General features: G+C 49.3%; 2 protein-coding genes across 2 annotated transcripts in view; one reads left to right on the forward strand and one right to left on the reverse strand.

Moving 5' to 3' along the window:
- LOC147118879 (uncharacterized) overlaps positions 1–14,904 on the forward strand; it is a 112,869-nt gene extending 97,965 nt beyond the window's left edge. Inside the window, 1 exon segment of the mRNA XM_085983988.1 lies at positions 14,218–14,904. Coding sequence (XP_085840114.1) covers positions 14,218–14,716 — 499 coding nt within the window. The 3' untranslated portion in view covers positions 14,717–14,904.
- Positions 9,173–12,231, reverse strand: LOC147118881 (uncharacterized). The gene is made up of 4 exons (XM_085987045.1): positions 12,225–12,231; positions 11,795–11,968; positions 9,635–10,004; positions 9,173–9,551 (listed from the first exon to the last, which is right to left on the reverse strand). Exons 1-4 carry the CDS (start codon positions 12,229–12,231, stop codon positions 9,335–9,337), a joined length of 768 nt encoding a protein of 255 aa, XP_085843171.1. The 3' UTR covers positions 9,173–9,334.
- Positions 14,905–17,886: the final 2,982 nt, after the last annotated feature.

The raw sequence follows: 17,886 nt of genomic DNA on the forward strand, positions 1-17,886 counted from the left end.
ACGACTAAAGAGAGAAGGGACAACATCAAACTAAAAGAACAAGTACACCGAAATACAATAAATAGCACAAATCCTGGTGATTGGGAGAAATACAAAGAACAACAAAGGGTGACAAAACAGAGAGTAAGAGCTACAAAAAGGGAATATGAAAAGAAACTTGTAAGGATTATCAAAATCAACACAATATTTATTACAATTATCTAAGGAAAAAGAGGGTCCGGAGCAATGTGGGCCCCTTGAAAACTGATAATGGTGACATTGTAAATGATAATAAAATGGTGGACATGTTGAATAATTATTTTGCGTCAGTATTGACAGAGTGAAAGAGGATAGCAGGCCGGACATCCCAAGGAAACTAATATTGAATCAGGGACGGGGACTCACCAAAATAACAGTAATGAAGAAAATAATGTCACTAAAGAGTAACAAATCCCCAGGACCAGATGGTTTCCAAGCCAAGGTTTTAAAGGAAGTAGGTGAGAACATTGCAGATGCCCAAACTATAATCTTCCAAAGTTCTCTCGATTAGGTAACCATTTCGTCAGATTGCAAAATTGTGCATGTCACTCCGCTATTTGAGAATGGTGAGTGAGGGAAACCAGGGAATTAGAGACCAGTTAGCCTAACATCTGTTGTGGGGAAATTACTAGAGTCTATAATTAAGGATAGGGTGACTGAACACCTTGAAAATTTTCAGCAGATTAGAGAGAGCCAGCATGGATTTGCGAAAGGTTGGTCATGTCTGACAAACCTGATTGAATATTTTGAAGAGGTGACTGAAGTAGTGATGGTGTGGAGATGCCGGAGTTGGACTGGGGTGGACAAATGTAAGAAGTCACACAACACCAGGTTATAGTCCAACAGCTTTATTTGAAATCACAAGCTTTCGGAGCGCTGCTCCTTCTTCAGGTGAAGTGGAGAAATGCATAAAGACACAGCTTATATAGTCAGAGAATCATGTCAGATGTTTACAGGTAATCCTTCTAACTGCCCTTTATCACACCTCGGCAGAGAGATAATCACAGCAGTCAAAGGTGTGAATGGTGTCCAAACAGGTCAGTCAGGGAAACATTACATCAAAGAACAATGAGGTGGGGTCACAAGGGGTCAAATGTTGCAGATGCTGGGGTCTGTATGAAAAACAAAAAAACAGACAAAAAACATTTTTTTTTTTTGGCTGGAAATCACAGCAGGTCCGGCCACATCTGTGTAGAGAGAACAAGCCAATGTCGACTCGAGTCTGGATGACCCTGCATCAGGTGGGGTTACATGTAGCGTGACATGAACCCAAGATCTCGGTTGAGGCCGTCCTCATGGGTGCGGAACTTGGCTATCAGTTTCTGCTCGATGATTTTGCGTTGTCGTGTGTCTCGAAGGCCGCCTTGGAGAATGCTTACCCGAAGATCGGAGACTGAATGTCCTTGACTGCTGAAGTGTTCCCCGACTGGGAGGGAACACTCCTGCCTGGTGATTGTTGCGCGGTGTCCGTTCATCCGTTGTCGCAGTGTCTGCATGGTCTCGCCGATGTACCATGCTCCGGGGCATCCTTTCCTGCAACGTATGAGGTAGACAACGTTGGCCGAGTCACATGAGTGTGTACCATGTACCTGGTGGGTGGTGTCCTCACGTGTGATGATGGTATCTGTGTTGATGATCTGGCATGTCTTGCAGAGGTTGCTGTGGCAGGGTTGTGTGGTGTCGTGGTCGCTGTTCTCCTGAAAGCTGGGTAATTTGCTGCGAATGATGGTCTGTTTGAGGTTAGGTGGCTGTTTGAAAGCGAGTAGTGGAGGCGTGGGGATGGCCTTAGCGAGGTGTTCGTCGTAATCGATGACATGTTGAAGGCTGCGAAGAACATGGCGTAGTTTCTCCGCTCCGGGGAAGTACTGGACGACGAAGGGTACTCTGTTGGTTGTGTCCCGTGTTTGTCTTCTGAGGAGGTCTATGCGATTTTTCGCTGTGGCCCGTCGGAACTGTCGATCGACGTCTCGGCACTCTACACCAGTATCCCCCACGATGACGGCATCGCAGCGACAGCCTCAGTACTCAACACCAACAACAGCCAATCTCCAGACGCCATCCTACAACTCATCCGCTTCATCCTTGACCACAATGTCTTCACCTTCGACAACCAGTTCTTTACCCAAACACACGGAACAGCCATGGGGACCAAATTCGCACCCCAATACGCAAACATCTTCATGCACAAGTTCGAGCAAGACTTCTTCGCTGCACAGGATCTCCAACCAACGCTATACACCAGATACATCGACGACATTTTCTTCCTATGGACCCACGGCGAAGAATCACTGAAAAGACTACACGATAACATCAACAACTTCCATCCCACCATCAAACTCACCATGGACTACTCCTCAGAATCAGTCTCATTCCTGGACACACGAATCTCCATCAAAGACGGACACCTCAGCACTTCACTCTACCGCAAGCCCACGGACAACCTCACGATGCTTCACTTCTCCAGCTTCCACCCTAACCACGTTAAAGGAGCCATCCCCTATGGACAAGCCCTGCGAATACACAGGATCTGCTCAGACGAGGAGGAATGCGATGGACACCTACAGACACTGAAAGACGCCCTTGTAAGAACGGGATATGACGCTCGACTCGTCGATCGACAGTTCCGACGGGCCACAGCGAAAAATCGCATAGACCTCCTCAGAAGACAAACATGGGACACAACCAACAGAGTACCCTTCGTCGTCCAGTACTTCCCCGGAGCGGAGAAACGACGCCATGTTCTTCACAGCCTTCAACATGTCATCGAGGACAACGCACACCTCGCTAAGGCCATCCCCACACCTCCACTACTCGCTTTCAAACAGCCGCCTAACCTCAAACAGACCATCGTTCGCAGCAAATTACCCAGCTTTCAGGAGAACAGCGACCACGACACCACACAACCCTGCCACAGCAACCTCTGCAAGACATGCCAGATCATCAACACAGATACCATCATCACACGTGAGGACACCACCCACCAGGTACATGGTACATACTCATGTGACTCGGCCAACGTTGTCTACCTCATACGTTGCAGGAAAGGATGCCCCGGAGCATGGTACATTGGTGAGACCATGCAGACACTGCGACAACGGATGAACGGACACCGCGCAACAATCACCAGGCAGGAGTGTTCCCTCCCAGTCGGGGAACACTTCAGCAGTCAAGGACATTCAGTCTCCGATCTTCGGGTAAGCATTCTCCAAGGCAGCCTTCGAGACACACGACAACGCAAAATCATCGAGCAGAAACTGATAGCCAAGTTCCGCACCCATGAGGACGGCCTCAACCGAGATCTTGGGTTCATGTCACGCTACATGTAACCCCACCTGATGCAGGGTCATCCAGACTCGAGTCGACATTGGCTTGTTCTCTCTACACAGATGCGGCTGGACCTGCTGTGATTTCCAGCCAAAAAAAAAAAATGTTTTTTGTCTGTTTTTTTGTTTTTCACACAGACCCCAGCATCTGCAATATTTGACCCCTTGTGACCCCACCTCATTGTTCTTTGATGTAATGTTTCCCTGACTGACCTGTTTGGACACCATTCACACCTTTGACTGCTGTGATTATCTCTCTGCCGAGGTGTGATAAATGGCAGTTGGAAAGGTTACCTGTAAACATCTGACATGATTCTCTGGCTATATAAGCTGTGTCTTTATGCATTTCTCCACTTCACCTGAAGAAGGAGCAGCGCTCCGAAAGCTTGTGATTTCAAATAAAGCTGTTGGACTATAACCTGGTGTTGTGTGACTTCTTACTGAAGTAGTGGACAGAGGAATGTCTATGGATGTTATTTATATGGACTTCCAGAAGGCATTTAATAAAGTCCCTTATAAGAGTCTGATAGCTAAAGTTGAAGCCCATGGAATTGGCTGAGTAGCGGGAGACAGAGAGTGGGGATAATGGGCAGGGACTCTAATTGGCAGGACGTGACTAGTGCTGTCCAGCAAGGATCTGTGTTGGGGCCTCAACTATTCACCGTATTTATTAATGACTTAGATGATGGGATAGAAAGTCACATATCCAAGTTGCTGATGACACAAAGATAGGTGGCATTGTAAGCAGTGTAGATACATAGATACATAGATACATAGAAGATAGGAGCAGGAGTAGGCCATTCGGCCCTTCGTGCCTGCTCCGCCATTTAATGAGATCATGGCTGATCCTTTAATTCAGTATCCCGTCCCCGCCTTCTCTCCGTAACCCTTAACCCCTTTTGCCCGTAGAAATATATCTAATTCCCTCTTAAATATATTTAATGAGCTGGCGTACACTGCCCTCTGTGGCAATGAGTTCCACAGGTTCACCACTCTCTGAGTGAAGAAATTCCCCCTCATCTCTGTCCTAAATGGTTTAGCCCTTATCCTTAAATTATGTCCTCTAGTTCTGTTCTCACCCGCCAAGGGAAACATTCCTTCTGCATCCAGTCTGTCTAGACCTGTCAGAATTTTATACACTTCTATGAGGTCCCCTCTCAATCTTCTAAACTCCAGTGTGTACATCCCTAAACTACATAGTCTCTCCTCATAGGTCATTCCCGCCATTCCTGGTATCAGCCTGGTGAATCGCCGCTGCACCCCCTCCATGGCAAGAACATCCTTCCTCAGATGAGGCGACCAAAACTGTACACAGTACTCGAGGTGTGGTCTCACCAGTGCCCTGTACAGCTGCAGCAAGGTATCCCTGTTCCTGTATTCTAACCCTTTTGCTATGAAGGCCAGCATACCGTTTGCCTTCTTGACCGCCTGTTGCACCTGCATGCTCGCCTTCAGTGACTGGTGTACAAGAACACCCAGGTCTCTCTGTACTTCCCCCTCTCCCAATCTATTGCCATTTAAATAATAATTTGCCCTCCCGTTCCTGCACCCAAGGTGGATAACTTCGCACTTGTCCACATTATAGTGCATCTGCCATTTATCTGCCCAATCACCCAGTCTGTCCAAATCGCTCTGGAGCTTCCTGGTCTCTTCCTCTGAGCCCACCCCACCTCCTAGTTTAGTGTCGTCTGCAAATTTGGAAATGCTGCATCCGACTCCCTGATCCAGGTCATTAATGTAAATTGTGAACAGCTGGGGGCCCAGGACAGATCCCTGTGGTACCCCACTTGTTACTGCCTGCCATTCAGAAAATGAGCCGTTTATTCCAACTCTCTGTTTTCTATCTGACAGCCAGTTCCCTATCCACGCCAAAACTTTCCCCTTTATCCCATGAGCCTCAATTTTCCATGCTAATCTTTTATGTGGGACCTTATCGAAGGCCTTTTGGAAGTCCAGGTACACCACATCTACTGGCTCTCCCCCATCTATTCTACCAGTTACTCCCTCAAAAAATTCCAATAGATTAGTCAAGCACGATTTACCCTTTGTAAATCCATGTTGACTCTGTCCTATCCTGTCCCCATTTGCTAAGTGCTCCGCTATTTCATCCTTAATGATGGACTCCAGCATTTTGCCCACAACTGATGTAAGGCTTACAGGTCTGTAATTACCTGCTTTTTCCCTACCCCTCTTTTTGAATAGTGGGGTAACGTTAGCTACCCTCCAATCCATCGGCACTGTTCCCGAGTCTAATGAATTCTGAAAAATCATCCTTAGTGCATCCGCTATCTCTAGGGCCACCTCCTTCAGTACCCTAGGATGCATGTTATCAGGCCCTGGGGATTTGTCCACCTTCAATCCCTTTAGCTTCCTTAACACCATATCCTTAGAGATATTGATTTGCGTCAGTTCCTCCTTTGCCAATGTCCCTATTTTTCCCGATATCCCAGGGAGGTTTTTTGTGTCTTCCTTCGTAAAGACTGACCCAAAGTATGCATTTAGTTGATCTGCCATTTCCTTATTTCCCATTATATATTCCCCCGTATCTGACTGCAATGGACCAACTTTGGTTTTCACCAGTCTTTTCCTTTTGATATATTTATAAAAGCTTTTGGAGTTAGTTTTTATATTTTCCGCCAGCTTGTTTTCGTAAGCTATTTTGCCCCTCTTGATCATGCCCTTTGCCCTCCTTTGCTCTATCTTAAACTGTTCCCAATCTTCCGCTCTGGCGCTTTTTTTGGCTATTTTATACGCCCTATCTTTGGATTTTATGCTGTCTCTAATTTCCCCTGTTATCCACGGTTGAGTCACCTTTTTAGATTTCCTTTTATGCCAGATTGGTATAAACAATTTTTGCAATTTTGTCATTCTATCTTTAAATGTTTGCCATTGTTTATCTACCTCCAGTCCTCTCAGGAACGTTGTCCAATCAGACCTACTCAGTTCCCGTCTCATGGCATCATAATTCCCCTTGTTTAAATTCAGGACCTTAGTCTCTGAGTCAATTTCTTCGCTCTCCATTTCGAGTGAGAAATCGATCATGTTATGATCGCTCTGACCCAAGGGTCCCCGTACAACAAGATTACTGATTAGTCCCTTCTCATTGCACAGTACCCAGTCCAATATAGCCTGTTCCCGAGTTGGTTCCTCGACATATTGATCCAGATAACCATCCCATATGGTTCCTCGACATATTGATCCAGATAACCATCCCATATGGAAGCATAAAATTACAAAGAGATATTAATACATTAAGTGAATGGGTAAAACTGTGGCAAATGGATTTCAATGTAGGCAAATGTGAGGTCATCCACTTTGGACCTAAAAAGGATCAAACAGGGAACTTTCTAAAAGGTGAAAAGCTAGAAACAGTGGAGGTCCAACGAGACTTGGGGATCCAGGTACATAGATCATTAAAATGTCATGAACAGGTACAGAAAATAATCAAAAAGGCTAATGGGATGCTGGCCTTTATATCTCGAGGACTAGAATACAAGTGGGTAGAAGTTACACTACAGCTATACAAAGCCCTGGTTAGACCACACCTGGGGTACTGAGAGCAGTTCTGGGCACCACACCTTGGGAAGGATATGTTGGCCTTGGGAGGAGTGCAGCGTAGGTTTACCAGAATGATACCTGGATTCTAGGGGTTAAATTACAAGGAGAGATTAAACAAATTAGGGTTGTATTTCCTGGAATTTAGAAGGTTAAGAGGTGATTTGATTGAAGTTTTCAGGATATTAAGGGGAACTGATAGAGAGAATCTATTTCTGCTGGTTGGGGAATCTAGGACTAGGGGGCAGAATGTAAAAATTAGAGCCAGACCTTTCAGGAGTGAAGTTAGGAAATACTTCTACACACAAAAGGTGGAAGAAGTTTGGAACTCTTTTCCACAAACAGCAGTTGATGCTCGGTCAATTGTTAATTTTAAATCGGAGATTGATAGATTTTTGTTAACCACAGGTATTAAGGCATATGGGGTAATAGCGGGGATATGGAGCTAGGTCGCAGATCAGCCATAATCTCATTGAATGGCAGAGCAGGCTCGAGGGGCTAAATGGTCTACTCCTGTTCCTATGTTGTCAAGCTCTGGAATTCCCTCCCTAAATCTCTCCACCTCTCTTTCCTCCTCTAAGATACTCCTTAAAACCTACCTCTTTGGCCCTAATATCTCCTTATATGACTCACTGTCAAATTTTGTTTGAAAACATTCCTGTGAAGCAATTTGGGATGTTTTACTACATTAAAGGCACTATATAAATGCAAGTTGTTGGCTGTGACACCAAATCCAGTGACGACTTAAACTTTGAGACCAAATCCAGGGACTACTTACAGTGTGACACCAAATCCAAGGACCACTTACACTGTGACGCCAAATCCAGGGACTACTTACACTGTGACACCAAAATAGGGATCACTTACACTGAGACGCCAAATCCAGGGACCACTTACACTGAGACACCAAATCCAGGGACCACTTACACTGAGACACCAAATCCAGGGACCACTTACACTGAGACACCAAATCCAGGGACCACTGACACTGTGGCACCAAATCCAGGGACCACTTACACTGAGACACCAAATCCAGGGACCACTTACACTGAGACTATAAATGGGAATCAGAGAGCCTCAGTGTGGGGAATGGTCATGGTGGTGAAACCAGCTCCAGTGAGGGTGAAAGGTGGGTAATGGAGGAAGATATGATGGTGGAATCAGATGGTGACTGGTGGGGCCTAGTGACAGGTTATTGTCAGAAGCCCTTTTCAGGCAGGCCGATGATTGGATGTAACCAGTGCAACACCTGGATCCACCTGTTCTTGGCCTGAAATCCCAAAGTCTAATGTCCCTTATATCATTTTCTGTGGAAAATGTCGAGATGTGAAAGGGAGGAAATCGGGCTCGGGCCAGAAGGAAGATTCCTTGAATGAACAATTCATGAGGTTATTTTGTGACTTGTCTGCGTGAGGTTAAAAAAATGAATGAAAAATGACGCATCTAGTCACACAGGCGTCGTCAATAGTGGTTACTAACCTTAATCACTATCTCGTAAGCCTAATATCCTATTGACTCACCCCAAACCACTAACCCCAATCCTAACCAATAACCACTGGCCCCAACCACTGACCCCAATCTTAACCAATAACCACATACACAACCACTAACCCCAATCCTAACTAATAACCACATCCACAACCACTAACCCCAATCCGAACCAATAACCACTGGCCCCAACCACTAACCCCAATCTTAACCAATAACCACTAGCCTCAACCACTAACCCCTAAATCTGCACCTTAACCCCAGCCCCTAACCAAGGATTATTGACAGGGATCAATGGAGGAGCTAAAGACCTGATAAAGGAAGTATTTGAAACAATTATCTCGATTAAAGAAATAGTGCAAGATATGTTAGTAACAAGAGATTAAATCAACGAGACCATCCAGCTCAGAAATTACTATTACAAAGATCGGAACATTTCAAAGACTATCACATGCAGTACGTGTGGAGGATTTTTACTAAATCAGATCCAAAAAAGTGATAATTAATACAGCAGATAACAGATTTCAACTCTCATGCAAGATAGTTCTGTAAAGCGGTGTTTCAAAGGGACTTCAGGTGAGTGTAAAGTGAGACACTACAGTTCAGTCTGTGACACCCACAAACCGTGTACTCAAATGGAACAAGCTTGGGGTTTGATGGGTAGAAAGCGAACTAGATGAGAACTGAAATAATCCAGAGTAAGAAAAGGCCCAAAATGGAACACTCGGTATCAGAACATCAATTACACTCCTCTTACCATACAGAAATCAAATATTTGACACACTGTGTTTGAAACAAAGATGATTTATTAAATTTTTATACAGAATATTAATCTCTAGTTATAAGGTTTATTAACATAAGCAGAAACAAACCCCAGTTGTCAGGGTGAAAATGATTCAGTCCCGGATATGATTAACAGCAGCAATAACAGCAGAATCCAATCCCTGCAATCACTGGTCAACTCGCTGGTGTCTCGGGAGGTTGGATGACTGAGTGAATCCCTTCCCAGACACGGAGCAGGTGAACGTCCTCTCCCCAGTGTGAACTCGGTGGTGATTAAACAGGTTGGATGATGACGTGAATCCCTTCTCACAGTCAGAGCAGGTGAATGGCCTCTCCCCAGTATGAACTCGCTGGTGTGTCAGCAGGGTGGATGACTGAGTGAATCTCTTTCTACACACGGAGCAGATGAACGGTCTCTCCCCAGTGTGAGTGCATTGGTGGTTCTGCAGATCATTTTTGTTTTATACTTATCACAGTCAGAACATTTAAAAGTCCTCTCCTCTGTGGGAACACGATGGTGCCTCAGAAGGTGGGATGACTGACTGAATCCCTTCCCACATTCAATGCACGTGAATGGTCTCGCTCCAGTGTGAACTCGCTGGTGTATCAGCAGGTAGGATGACTGAGTGAATCCCTTCCCACACACGGAGCAGGTGAACAGCCTCTCCCCAGTGTGAGTGCGTTGATGAGTTTCCAGCTCAGACGTGTAACTGAACCCCTTCCCAGTCCCCACAGTTCCACAGTTTCTCCATGGGGCGGGTGTCCTTGTGTCTCTCCAGGTTGCATGATCGGTTGATGCCTCGTCCACACACTGAACATGTGTACGGTTTCTCCCCGCTGTGAATGGGGAGAAGTTTTTCAGGTTGTGTAAAGATTGAGACAAACATTTTTCCACATTCAAAGGCCAATTATATTCAGGTCCTGATGAATTGAGTGACTGTCAGATCTTGACGTGATGTTTGGTTTAAGTTTCCCGTCTGCAAATCATTCCCTTCTAATATCCTGTAAAGGGAATTTACAAAAGTCTTCACTGTAACTACATGGTCGAAATTCAGGACAGACAATTCTAGTTGCTGCGAAAATTCTTTCCTCTCTTCTTCCCCAAAGCTGTAAATCCCCATCCCACAGAATCTCCCTCCTTCCTGCATGGAAATACAAACCCATTGCACCACCTCCAACATTTTTCCTGTCAGTCGAATTTTTTCCCTCTCCTGAAGGTGCTGACTCTGGCTGGGTTCAGTTCTACACTCACTGGTTCTCCTCCCCTGAAGGTGCTGACTCTGGCTGGGTTCAGTTCAACACTCACTGGTTCCCCTCCCTCTCCTCCCCTGAAGGTGCTGACTCTGACTGGGTTCAGTTCTGCACTCACTGGTTCCCCTCCCTCTCCTCCCCTGAAGGTGCTGACTCTGGCTGGGTTCAGTTCTACACTCACTGGTTCCCCTCTCTCTCCTCCCCTGAAGGTGCTGACTCTGGCTGGGTTCAGTTCTACACTCACTGGTTCCCCTCTCTCTCCTCCCCTGAAGGTGCTGACTCTGGCTGAGTTCAGTTCTACACTCACTGGTTCACCTCCCTCTCCTCCCCTGAAGGTGCTGACTCTGGCTGGGTTCAGTTCTACACTCACTAGTTCCCCTCCCTCTCCTCCCCTGAAGGTGCTGACTCTGGCTGGGTTCAGTTCTACACTCACTGGTTCACCTCCCTCTCCTCCCCTGAAGGTGCTGACTCTGGCTGGGTTCAGTTCTACACTCACTGGTTCCTCTCTTTCTCTCCTCCCCTGAAGGTGCTGACTCTGGCTGGGTTCAGTTCTGCACTCATCAGTTGCTGTCCAATGTGTGACATGTGTGCCCCATCTACGCATAAACTCTCTGGGAATCAGACCGAGTGCGCTGTCCCTCTTGGGACCGGACCCCCGGCCCGAATCAAAGGTTTCAGAGGAGGAGAGATTGATAAAGCTATTTGAAAGGTGTGGTGGTGAAATGTTGGGCGGGTGCTCAGCATCTCACACATTGTATAAGATTAACATTCCACATGTGTGAACCTTTCATTCCGTCCCTGATTTGGGAATCTCTTGAGCTGGCACTTTTTGTCCCATTATACCGAGTTGGTGTAACAGGAGAGCCAGGGATCAGGGGGATATTGGACAGGAAGCACACAGCACGGACATTACACTGCAGGTGGGATATGAGAGAGTGTTACAGTGAGGGCTTCGGGCACTTTGTTAAACACACACACAGCAGAAGCACATTAATCTGATGGGAGATCACTGACACACGAGCAGCCAGCGGTGTGGAGCCTCCTGAGAGTCCGGCCCCTTTCCAGCCAATATTTACAGGAGCTGGGACACAGAGTCTCATTAAAATCACTGATATATTTGTTCACACAAACCAACCCCCCAAAAATGCTGAATGATTTATCCCAGATGCTCCCTGACCAGTCACCATTTCTCCTCCATTTACAGACGCTCCCTGACCAGCCACCATTTCTCCTTCATTTACAGACGCTCCCTAACCAGTCAGCCATTTCTCCTCCATTTACAGACGCTCCCTGACTAGTCACCATTTCTCCTCCTTTACAGACGCTCCCTAACCAGTCACCATTACTCCTCCATTTACAGACGCTCCCTGACTCACTTCCTGTCTGTCCCGGAATTTGGCGCTTTGTTGAGATTCGGGCCGGAGTGAAACGGGAACCCGCGGGTGGAGGCGGATAATGTTCACTGCTCTTATACCCGGGCCTGGGGCCGCACTCGGGGTGTGTGAAACCCGCCTCCCTCTGACCTGCTGCAGCCTCGCCACCCGCGCATGCTCAGCTCACACTGCCCAACAATCAGCCTCTACTGCGCATGCTCATCTCACACGACCCAACAATCAGCCTCTCCCGCGCATGCTCAGCTCACACTGCCCAACAATCAGCCTCTACTGCGCATGCTCATCTCACACGACCCAACAATCAGCCTCTCCCGCGCATGCTCAGCTCACACTGCCCAACAATCAGCCTCTCCCGCGCATGCTCAGCTCACACTGCCGGAAAATTAGCATCCACTGCGCATGCGCAGCTCACCTTCCATTGTTAAAGATCAACCCCCGCCCCTCACACACTCCGATTGCTTGGAGGACCCGCCGCCCGCTCAGTCCTCCAGGCCTGCCCCGCTCTTCCTATTGGTCCGAGCTCCCGTCAATCACCGGGGCAGTGTGAGCTGAGCATGCGCAGAGCTTGGCAGCAGCCGCTGACACATCAGGTGAGAGAGCTCAGGGAGCGGGCTCATGAACCCCGGGGGGACGCGAGCCGCTCACACCCCTAGCTCAGGGAGCGGGCTCATGAACCCCGGGGGGACGCGGGCCGCTCACCCCCCGAGCTCAGGGAGCGGGCTCATGAACCCCGGGGGGACGCGGGCCGCTCACACCCCGAGCTCAGGGAGCGGGCTCATGAACCCCGGGGGGACGCGGGCCGCTCACACCCCGAGCTCAGGGAGCGGGCTCATGAACTCCGGGGGGACGCGGGTTACTCACACCCCGAGCTCAGGGAGCGGGTTCATGAACCCCGGGGGGACGCGGGCCGCTCACACCCCGAGCTCAGGGAGCCGGTTCATGAACCCCGGGGGGACGCGGGCTGCTCACACCCCGAGTGCGGCCCCAGGCCCCATTATTAAAACACTCAACATTATCCGCTTCACAAACACCCGGGGTGGGCCTCAGGCCCCGAACAAGAGTCTCCGGGCCGGGCGTTTGCCCCGAGCGGGGCGGCAGCTGCGGGGCTTTCTTCCGGTGACAGACCCGGGTTAACGGACGCCATCCTGAGAGGCTCAGGGGGCAGCAGGGCGCATGTGCGGCCCCCTTGGCCAGGAACCAGGAGGAGAGAATCTTGTCAATTTCTATCCTGGACTCTCAGTGATGGCTTTTGTAAACTCCTTTTACAGGCTGTGAGAAGGGCAGCATTTACACACCGCAAACTCAGACCAACAACAACTTACCTTTTATATAGCACCTTTAAAACATCACAGTAGCGCAGTCAGACAATAATCGACACACATACTTTGTTTGTGGCCCAGTGCACTGACAGAAAGTTCCTTCACAACTGTAACAATTTTATTGCAGTTGCTGTGAAGGCTGCGCTCACTCTGCTCGTACACCTGGTCTCCAAAGGAGGCAAAACAGCTGCCGAGCTCAGCTCTTTTTGCTCAGAAAATATCAACTGTTCAGCCTCGCCAGGAAATGCACAGAAGAGGCAGCAGTGCTCATTGGCTGCCCAGGAAAGTCCTATTTAGATTAATCTCCTTCACCCAGAGAGTGCTGAGAATGTGGAACTTGCTGCCACAGGGAGTAGTTGAGGCGAAGTGCATGGCTGTATTTAAGGGGAAGCTGGATAAACATATGGGAGAAAGGAATAGAAGGAGATGCTGATAGGGTGAGATGGAGAGATGGGAGGAGGCTCGTGTGGAGCATAAACACTGCATGGACCAGTTGGGCCGAATGGCCTGTTTCTGTGTTGTACAATCTGTGTAATTCTATGTCATAAGAGAGGACAGAATGTTCCATAGAAACTGGAATTATCTGTTCTGCATTTTAATTCTGAACTTATAGTGATGACTTTTGTAAACTGCTTTTACAGGTAATATCATCGGCCTTTGAATGTGGAAGTAGAAATGTTTGTCTGTTCTGTCGGTGGGAAAAGATTTCAACATCAGTGTGACGGGAAAAGCACCGAGACACACACACCCGAGTGAGTGTTCCAATGCACTGACTGTGGAAAGAGCTTTAACCAGTTACACAGCCTGAAAAAACGTTGCACCGTTCACAGCGGGGAGAAACCGTACATGTGGTCTGTGTGTGGACGAGGCTTCAACTGATTGTCCAACCTGGAGAGACACAAGGACACCCGCACCACGGAGAAACCCTGGAAATGTGGGGACTGTGGCAAGGGATTCAATTACCCATCTGAGCTGGAAACTCATCGACGCAGTCACACCGGGGAGAGACCGTTCACCTGCTCCATGTGTGGGAAGGGATTCACTATCTCCTCCAGCCTCATTGCGCACCAACTTGTTCACTCGGAGACCATTTAAATGTTCTGACTGTGAAAAGAACTTTAAAAGCAGAAAGCATCTGATGAAGCACCAATGCACTCACACCAGGGAGAGGCCGTTCACCTGCTCCGTGTGTGGGAACAGATTCACAAATTCATCCAACCTGCGGACACACCAGCGAGTTCACACTGGGGAGAGGACGTTCGTCTGCTCCTTGTGTGGGAAGGGATTTGCTTCATCATCCTATCTCATTGAACACCAACTTGTGCACTCTGACGAGAGGCCTTTTAACTGTACTGACTGTGAGAAGAGCTTTAAAAGCAGAACTGCTCTGTTGCAACACCTTCACACTCGCACCCCGCAGACACCATTCACCTGCTCTGTGTGTGTGAAGGGATTCACTCGATTATCCACACTGCTGATTCACCAGCGAGTTCACACTGGGGAGAGGCTGTTCACCTGCTCTGTGTGTGGGAAGGGATTCACTCAGTCATCCCACCAGCTGAGACACCAGCGAGTTCACAAGTGACTGCAGTGGTTGGATTCTGCTGTTATTGCTGCTGTTCATCACATCCAGGACTGAATCATGTTCATTCTGACAGTTAGGGTTTGTTTCTGCTGATGTTAATAACTCCAGGAACTGGGCTGGAGTTTAATGTTCTGGATAGATGTCAAATAAATCAGCTTTGTGTTAAACACATTGTTGTAGATTTTTGTCTTTCTCATCTGAGTGTTTAGCAACACCTGGCTGGAACTCAGAAAGGACAATCTGGGGGAGGATCGTACAGGGGGAACAGAACATCGGCCTGGACACAGTCCTTCAGGGCCACACTGAGAGGGGCAAACGGCACTTTGGTCTTTCTCATCTCTCTTCACCAACAGCAAAGGCTCCGTGCGGGTAATCTTGAGGTGTGTGAGAAACGTGTCCCAGCCGCTCTTTGCCATGGTTCAAAGCTCCTAGGCACGGAACAGAAGGCTCCTTTAGGAATGTCATAGTCATAGAGTCATAGAGTTTTACAGCACAGAAAGAGGCCCTTCGGCCCATCGTGTCTGCGCCGTCCATCAATCCCTGTCCAGTCTAATCCCATTTTCCAGCATTTGGTCCATAGTCTTGTATGCAATGGCATTTCAAGTGCTCATCCAAATGCTTCTTGAATGTTGTGAGGGTTCCTGCCTCTACCACCCTTTCAGGCAGTGAGTTCCAGATTCCAACCACCCTCTGGGTGAAAAAGTTCCTCTTCAAGTCCCCTCTAAATCTCCTGCCCCTTACCCTGAATCTATGCCCCCTTGTTATTGACCCCCCTACTAAGGGGAAAAGTTCCTCTTTATCTACCCTATCTATGCCCCTCATCATTTTGTACACCTCAATCAGGTCCCCCCTCAGCCTTCTTTGCTCCAAGGAAAACAACCCCAGCCTGTCTAGCCTTTCTTCATAGCTGAGGCGCTCCATCCCAGGTAACATCCTGGTGAATCTTCTCTGCACCCTCTCCAAAGCAATCACATCCTTCCTATAGTGAGGCGACCAGAACTGCACACAGTACTCCAGCTGTGGCCTCACCAGCGTTTTGTACAGCTCCATCATAACCTCCCTGCTCTTATATTCTATGCCTCGGCTAATGAAGGCAAGTATCCCATATGCCTTTTTAACCACCTTATCTACCTGTTCCGCTGCCTTCAGGGATCTATGTACATGTACACCAAGGTCCCTCTGACCCTCTGTACTTCCTAGGGTCCTACCATTCATTGTGTATTCCCTTGCCTTATTTGTCCGTCCAAAATGCATCACCTCGCACTTTTCAGGGTTAAATTCCATTTGCCACTTTTCCGCCCATCTGACCAACCCGTTTATATCGTCCTGTAGCCTAAGGCTTTCCTCCTTGCAATTTACCACCCCACCAATTTTCGTGTCATCTGCGAACTTACTGATCATACCTTTTACATTCTCATCCAAATCATCTATATATATAAAGCGGCTCTTCTGTCTGTCCCGATGTCTGTCTGTCCGTTCTCTATACGTTTGAAAGTTACGGAGCGTACCGACGCGCACGTCGACTCAAAAGAAAGCTTGCGATTCCGGACCGGTCATAGGCGTATTTACGTTTCGGCCGGACAAAAATCCCGCCCACGGTATCCCAAAAACGTTCAGCGTTCCGCTCATTAGCATCTCATTAGCGACCGTGTGACGTCGAGGTCGACCAATCGGACGGCGGGTTCCTGGCGCGTGCCGTCCTACAGTTGAGTGTCGAGTGACTCGACGATTGACCAATCCTACGCTTCGGTGACCTGACCGGTCGACCAATCGGTGCGTGTGTGGGCGGGCCTTATCCTTCTGAACCGAGGTGAGTGGCCGCCATCTTGATTTTCCACGATTTTTTCCCCCACACTTTCTGTGTGTTAGGGAACTAAGGTAAATATTTTAATGATGTGTTAGGGAATTAAATAACAATTTATTTGTGTTTTAAATTGTCTTTAGCAACAGGAGGAATTGAAGTGATCCCCTAACCACCGCCGTCCCCAAACCGGCGTTTTTAAAAATCAAAAAATTTCTCTCTCTCTCTCTCCCCTCTCTCCTTCTCATCTTCCCTCTTTCCCTCTCCTTCTCTCTCTCCTCTTCCCTCTCTCTCTCCTTCTCCTCTTCCCTCTCTCTCTCTCTCTCTACTTCCCCCTCTCAGGTTTCACGGAGCGCGGGCGGGCCGCCCGAAGTTTCCCGCTTGCTAACGGCCGCCAGGCCGCCCTTGCCTGCTCCCCGCGGGCCGCCTCGCGCCGGCCGCACTGACCGCGCATGCGCCGCCCGCGAGAGACCGCTCTCGGCGCCGGCCGCCGCTCAGCTCAACGGGGGAGGGGGGGGAGAGGGAGGGAGGGAGGGGAGAGTGAGGGAGAGGGGAGAGTGTGGAGGGAGAGGGGAGGGAAGAGTGTGGGGGGGAGAGTGGGGGGGAAGAGTGTGAGGGGGGAAGAGTGTGGGGGGGAAGAGTGTGTGGGGGGGAGAGTGTGAGGGGGGGGAAGAGTGTGAGGGGGGAAGAGTGTGAGGGGGAGGCGTGTGAGGGGGGGAGGAGTGTGAGGGGGAGGAGTGTGAGGGGGAGGAGTATGAGGGGGGAGGAGTGTGAGGGGGGGAAGAGTGAGGGGGGGAAGAGTGAGAGGGGGGGAAGAGTGAGGGGGGGGAAGAGTGAGGGGGGAAGATGGGGGGGAAGAGTGTGAGGGGGCGAGCGAAGAGTGTGGGGGGGAGAAGAGTGGGGGGGGAAGAGTGTGGGGGGGTGAAGAGTGTGAGGGGGGGGAAGAGTGGGGGGGGAGAGTGGGGGGGAAGAGTGGGGGGGGAAGAGTGGGGGGGGAAGAGTGTGGGGGAGAGTGGGGGGGAAGAGTGGGGGGGAAGAGTGTGAGGGGGGGAGTGAGTGTGAGGGGGGGAAGAGTGTGGGGGGGAGAGGGGGAGAGTGTGAGGGGAGAGTGTGTGTGGGGGGGGGAGAGTGTGGGGAGGGGTGAGAGGGTGTGGAGGAGTGGGTGGGAGAGTGTGGGAGGGGGTGAGTGTGGGGGAGAGGTGGGTGAGTGTGGGGAGAGTGGGGGTGAGTGGTGAGGGGTAGGTGGGGGAGGTGTTGGGGTGAGGGGGTGGGGGTGTGGGGGTGTGTGGAGGGGGGTGTGGGGTGTGTGTGTGGGTGAGGGGTGTGGGGTGAGTGTGAGGGTGAGGGTGGGAGTGTGTGTGGTTGGGTG

The sequence above is a fragment of the Somniosus microcephalus genome, chromosome 4 (genome assembly GCF_052327205.1).
Source record: "Somniosus microcephalus isolate GS21.2 chromosome 4, FLI_Smic_1.0, whole genome shotgun sequence".
In the NCBI taxonomy this organism is placed as follows: domain Eukaryota; kingdom Metazoa; phylum Chordata; class Chondrichthyes; order Squaliformes; family Somniosidae; genus Somniosus; species Somniosus microcephalus.

Coding starts and splice junctions, on each gene's coding strand:
- LOC147118881 (XM_085987045.1), bottom strand. Junction 10,005..11,794: donor AATTCCGGGACAGACAGGAA/GTGAGTCAGGGA, acceptor CCCCATTCACAG/CGGGGAGAAACCGTACACAT. Junction 9,552..9,634: donor AAATGTTCTGACTGTGATAA/GTATAAAACAAA, acceptor GTGTAGAAAGAG/ATTCACTCAGTCATCCACCC.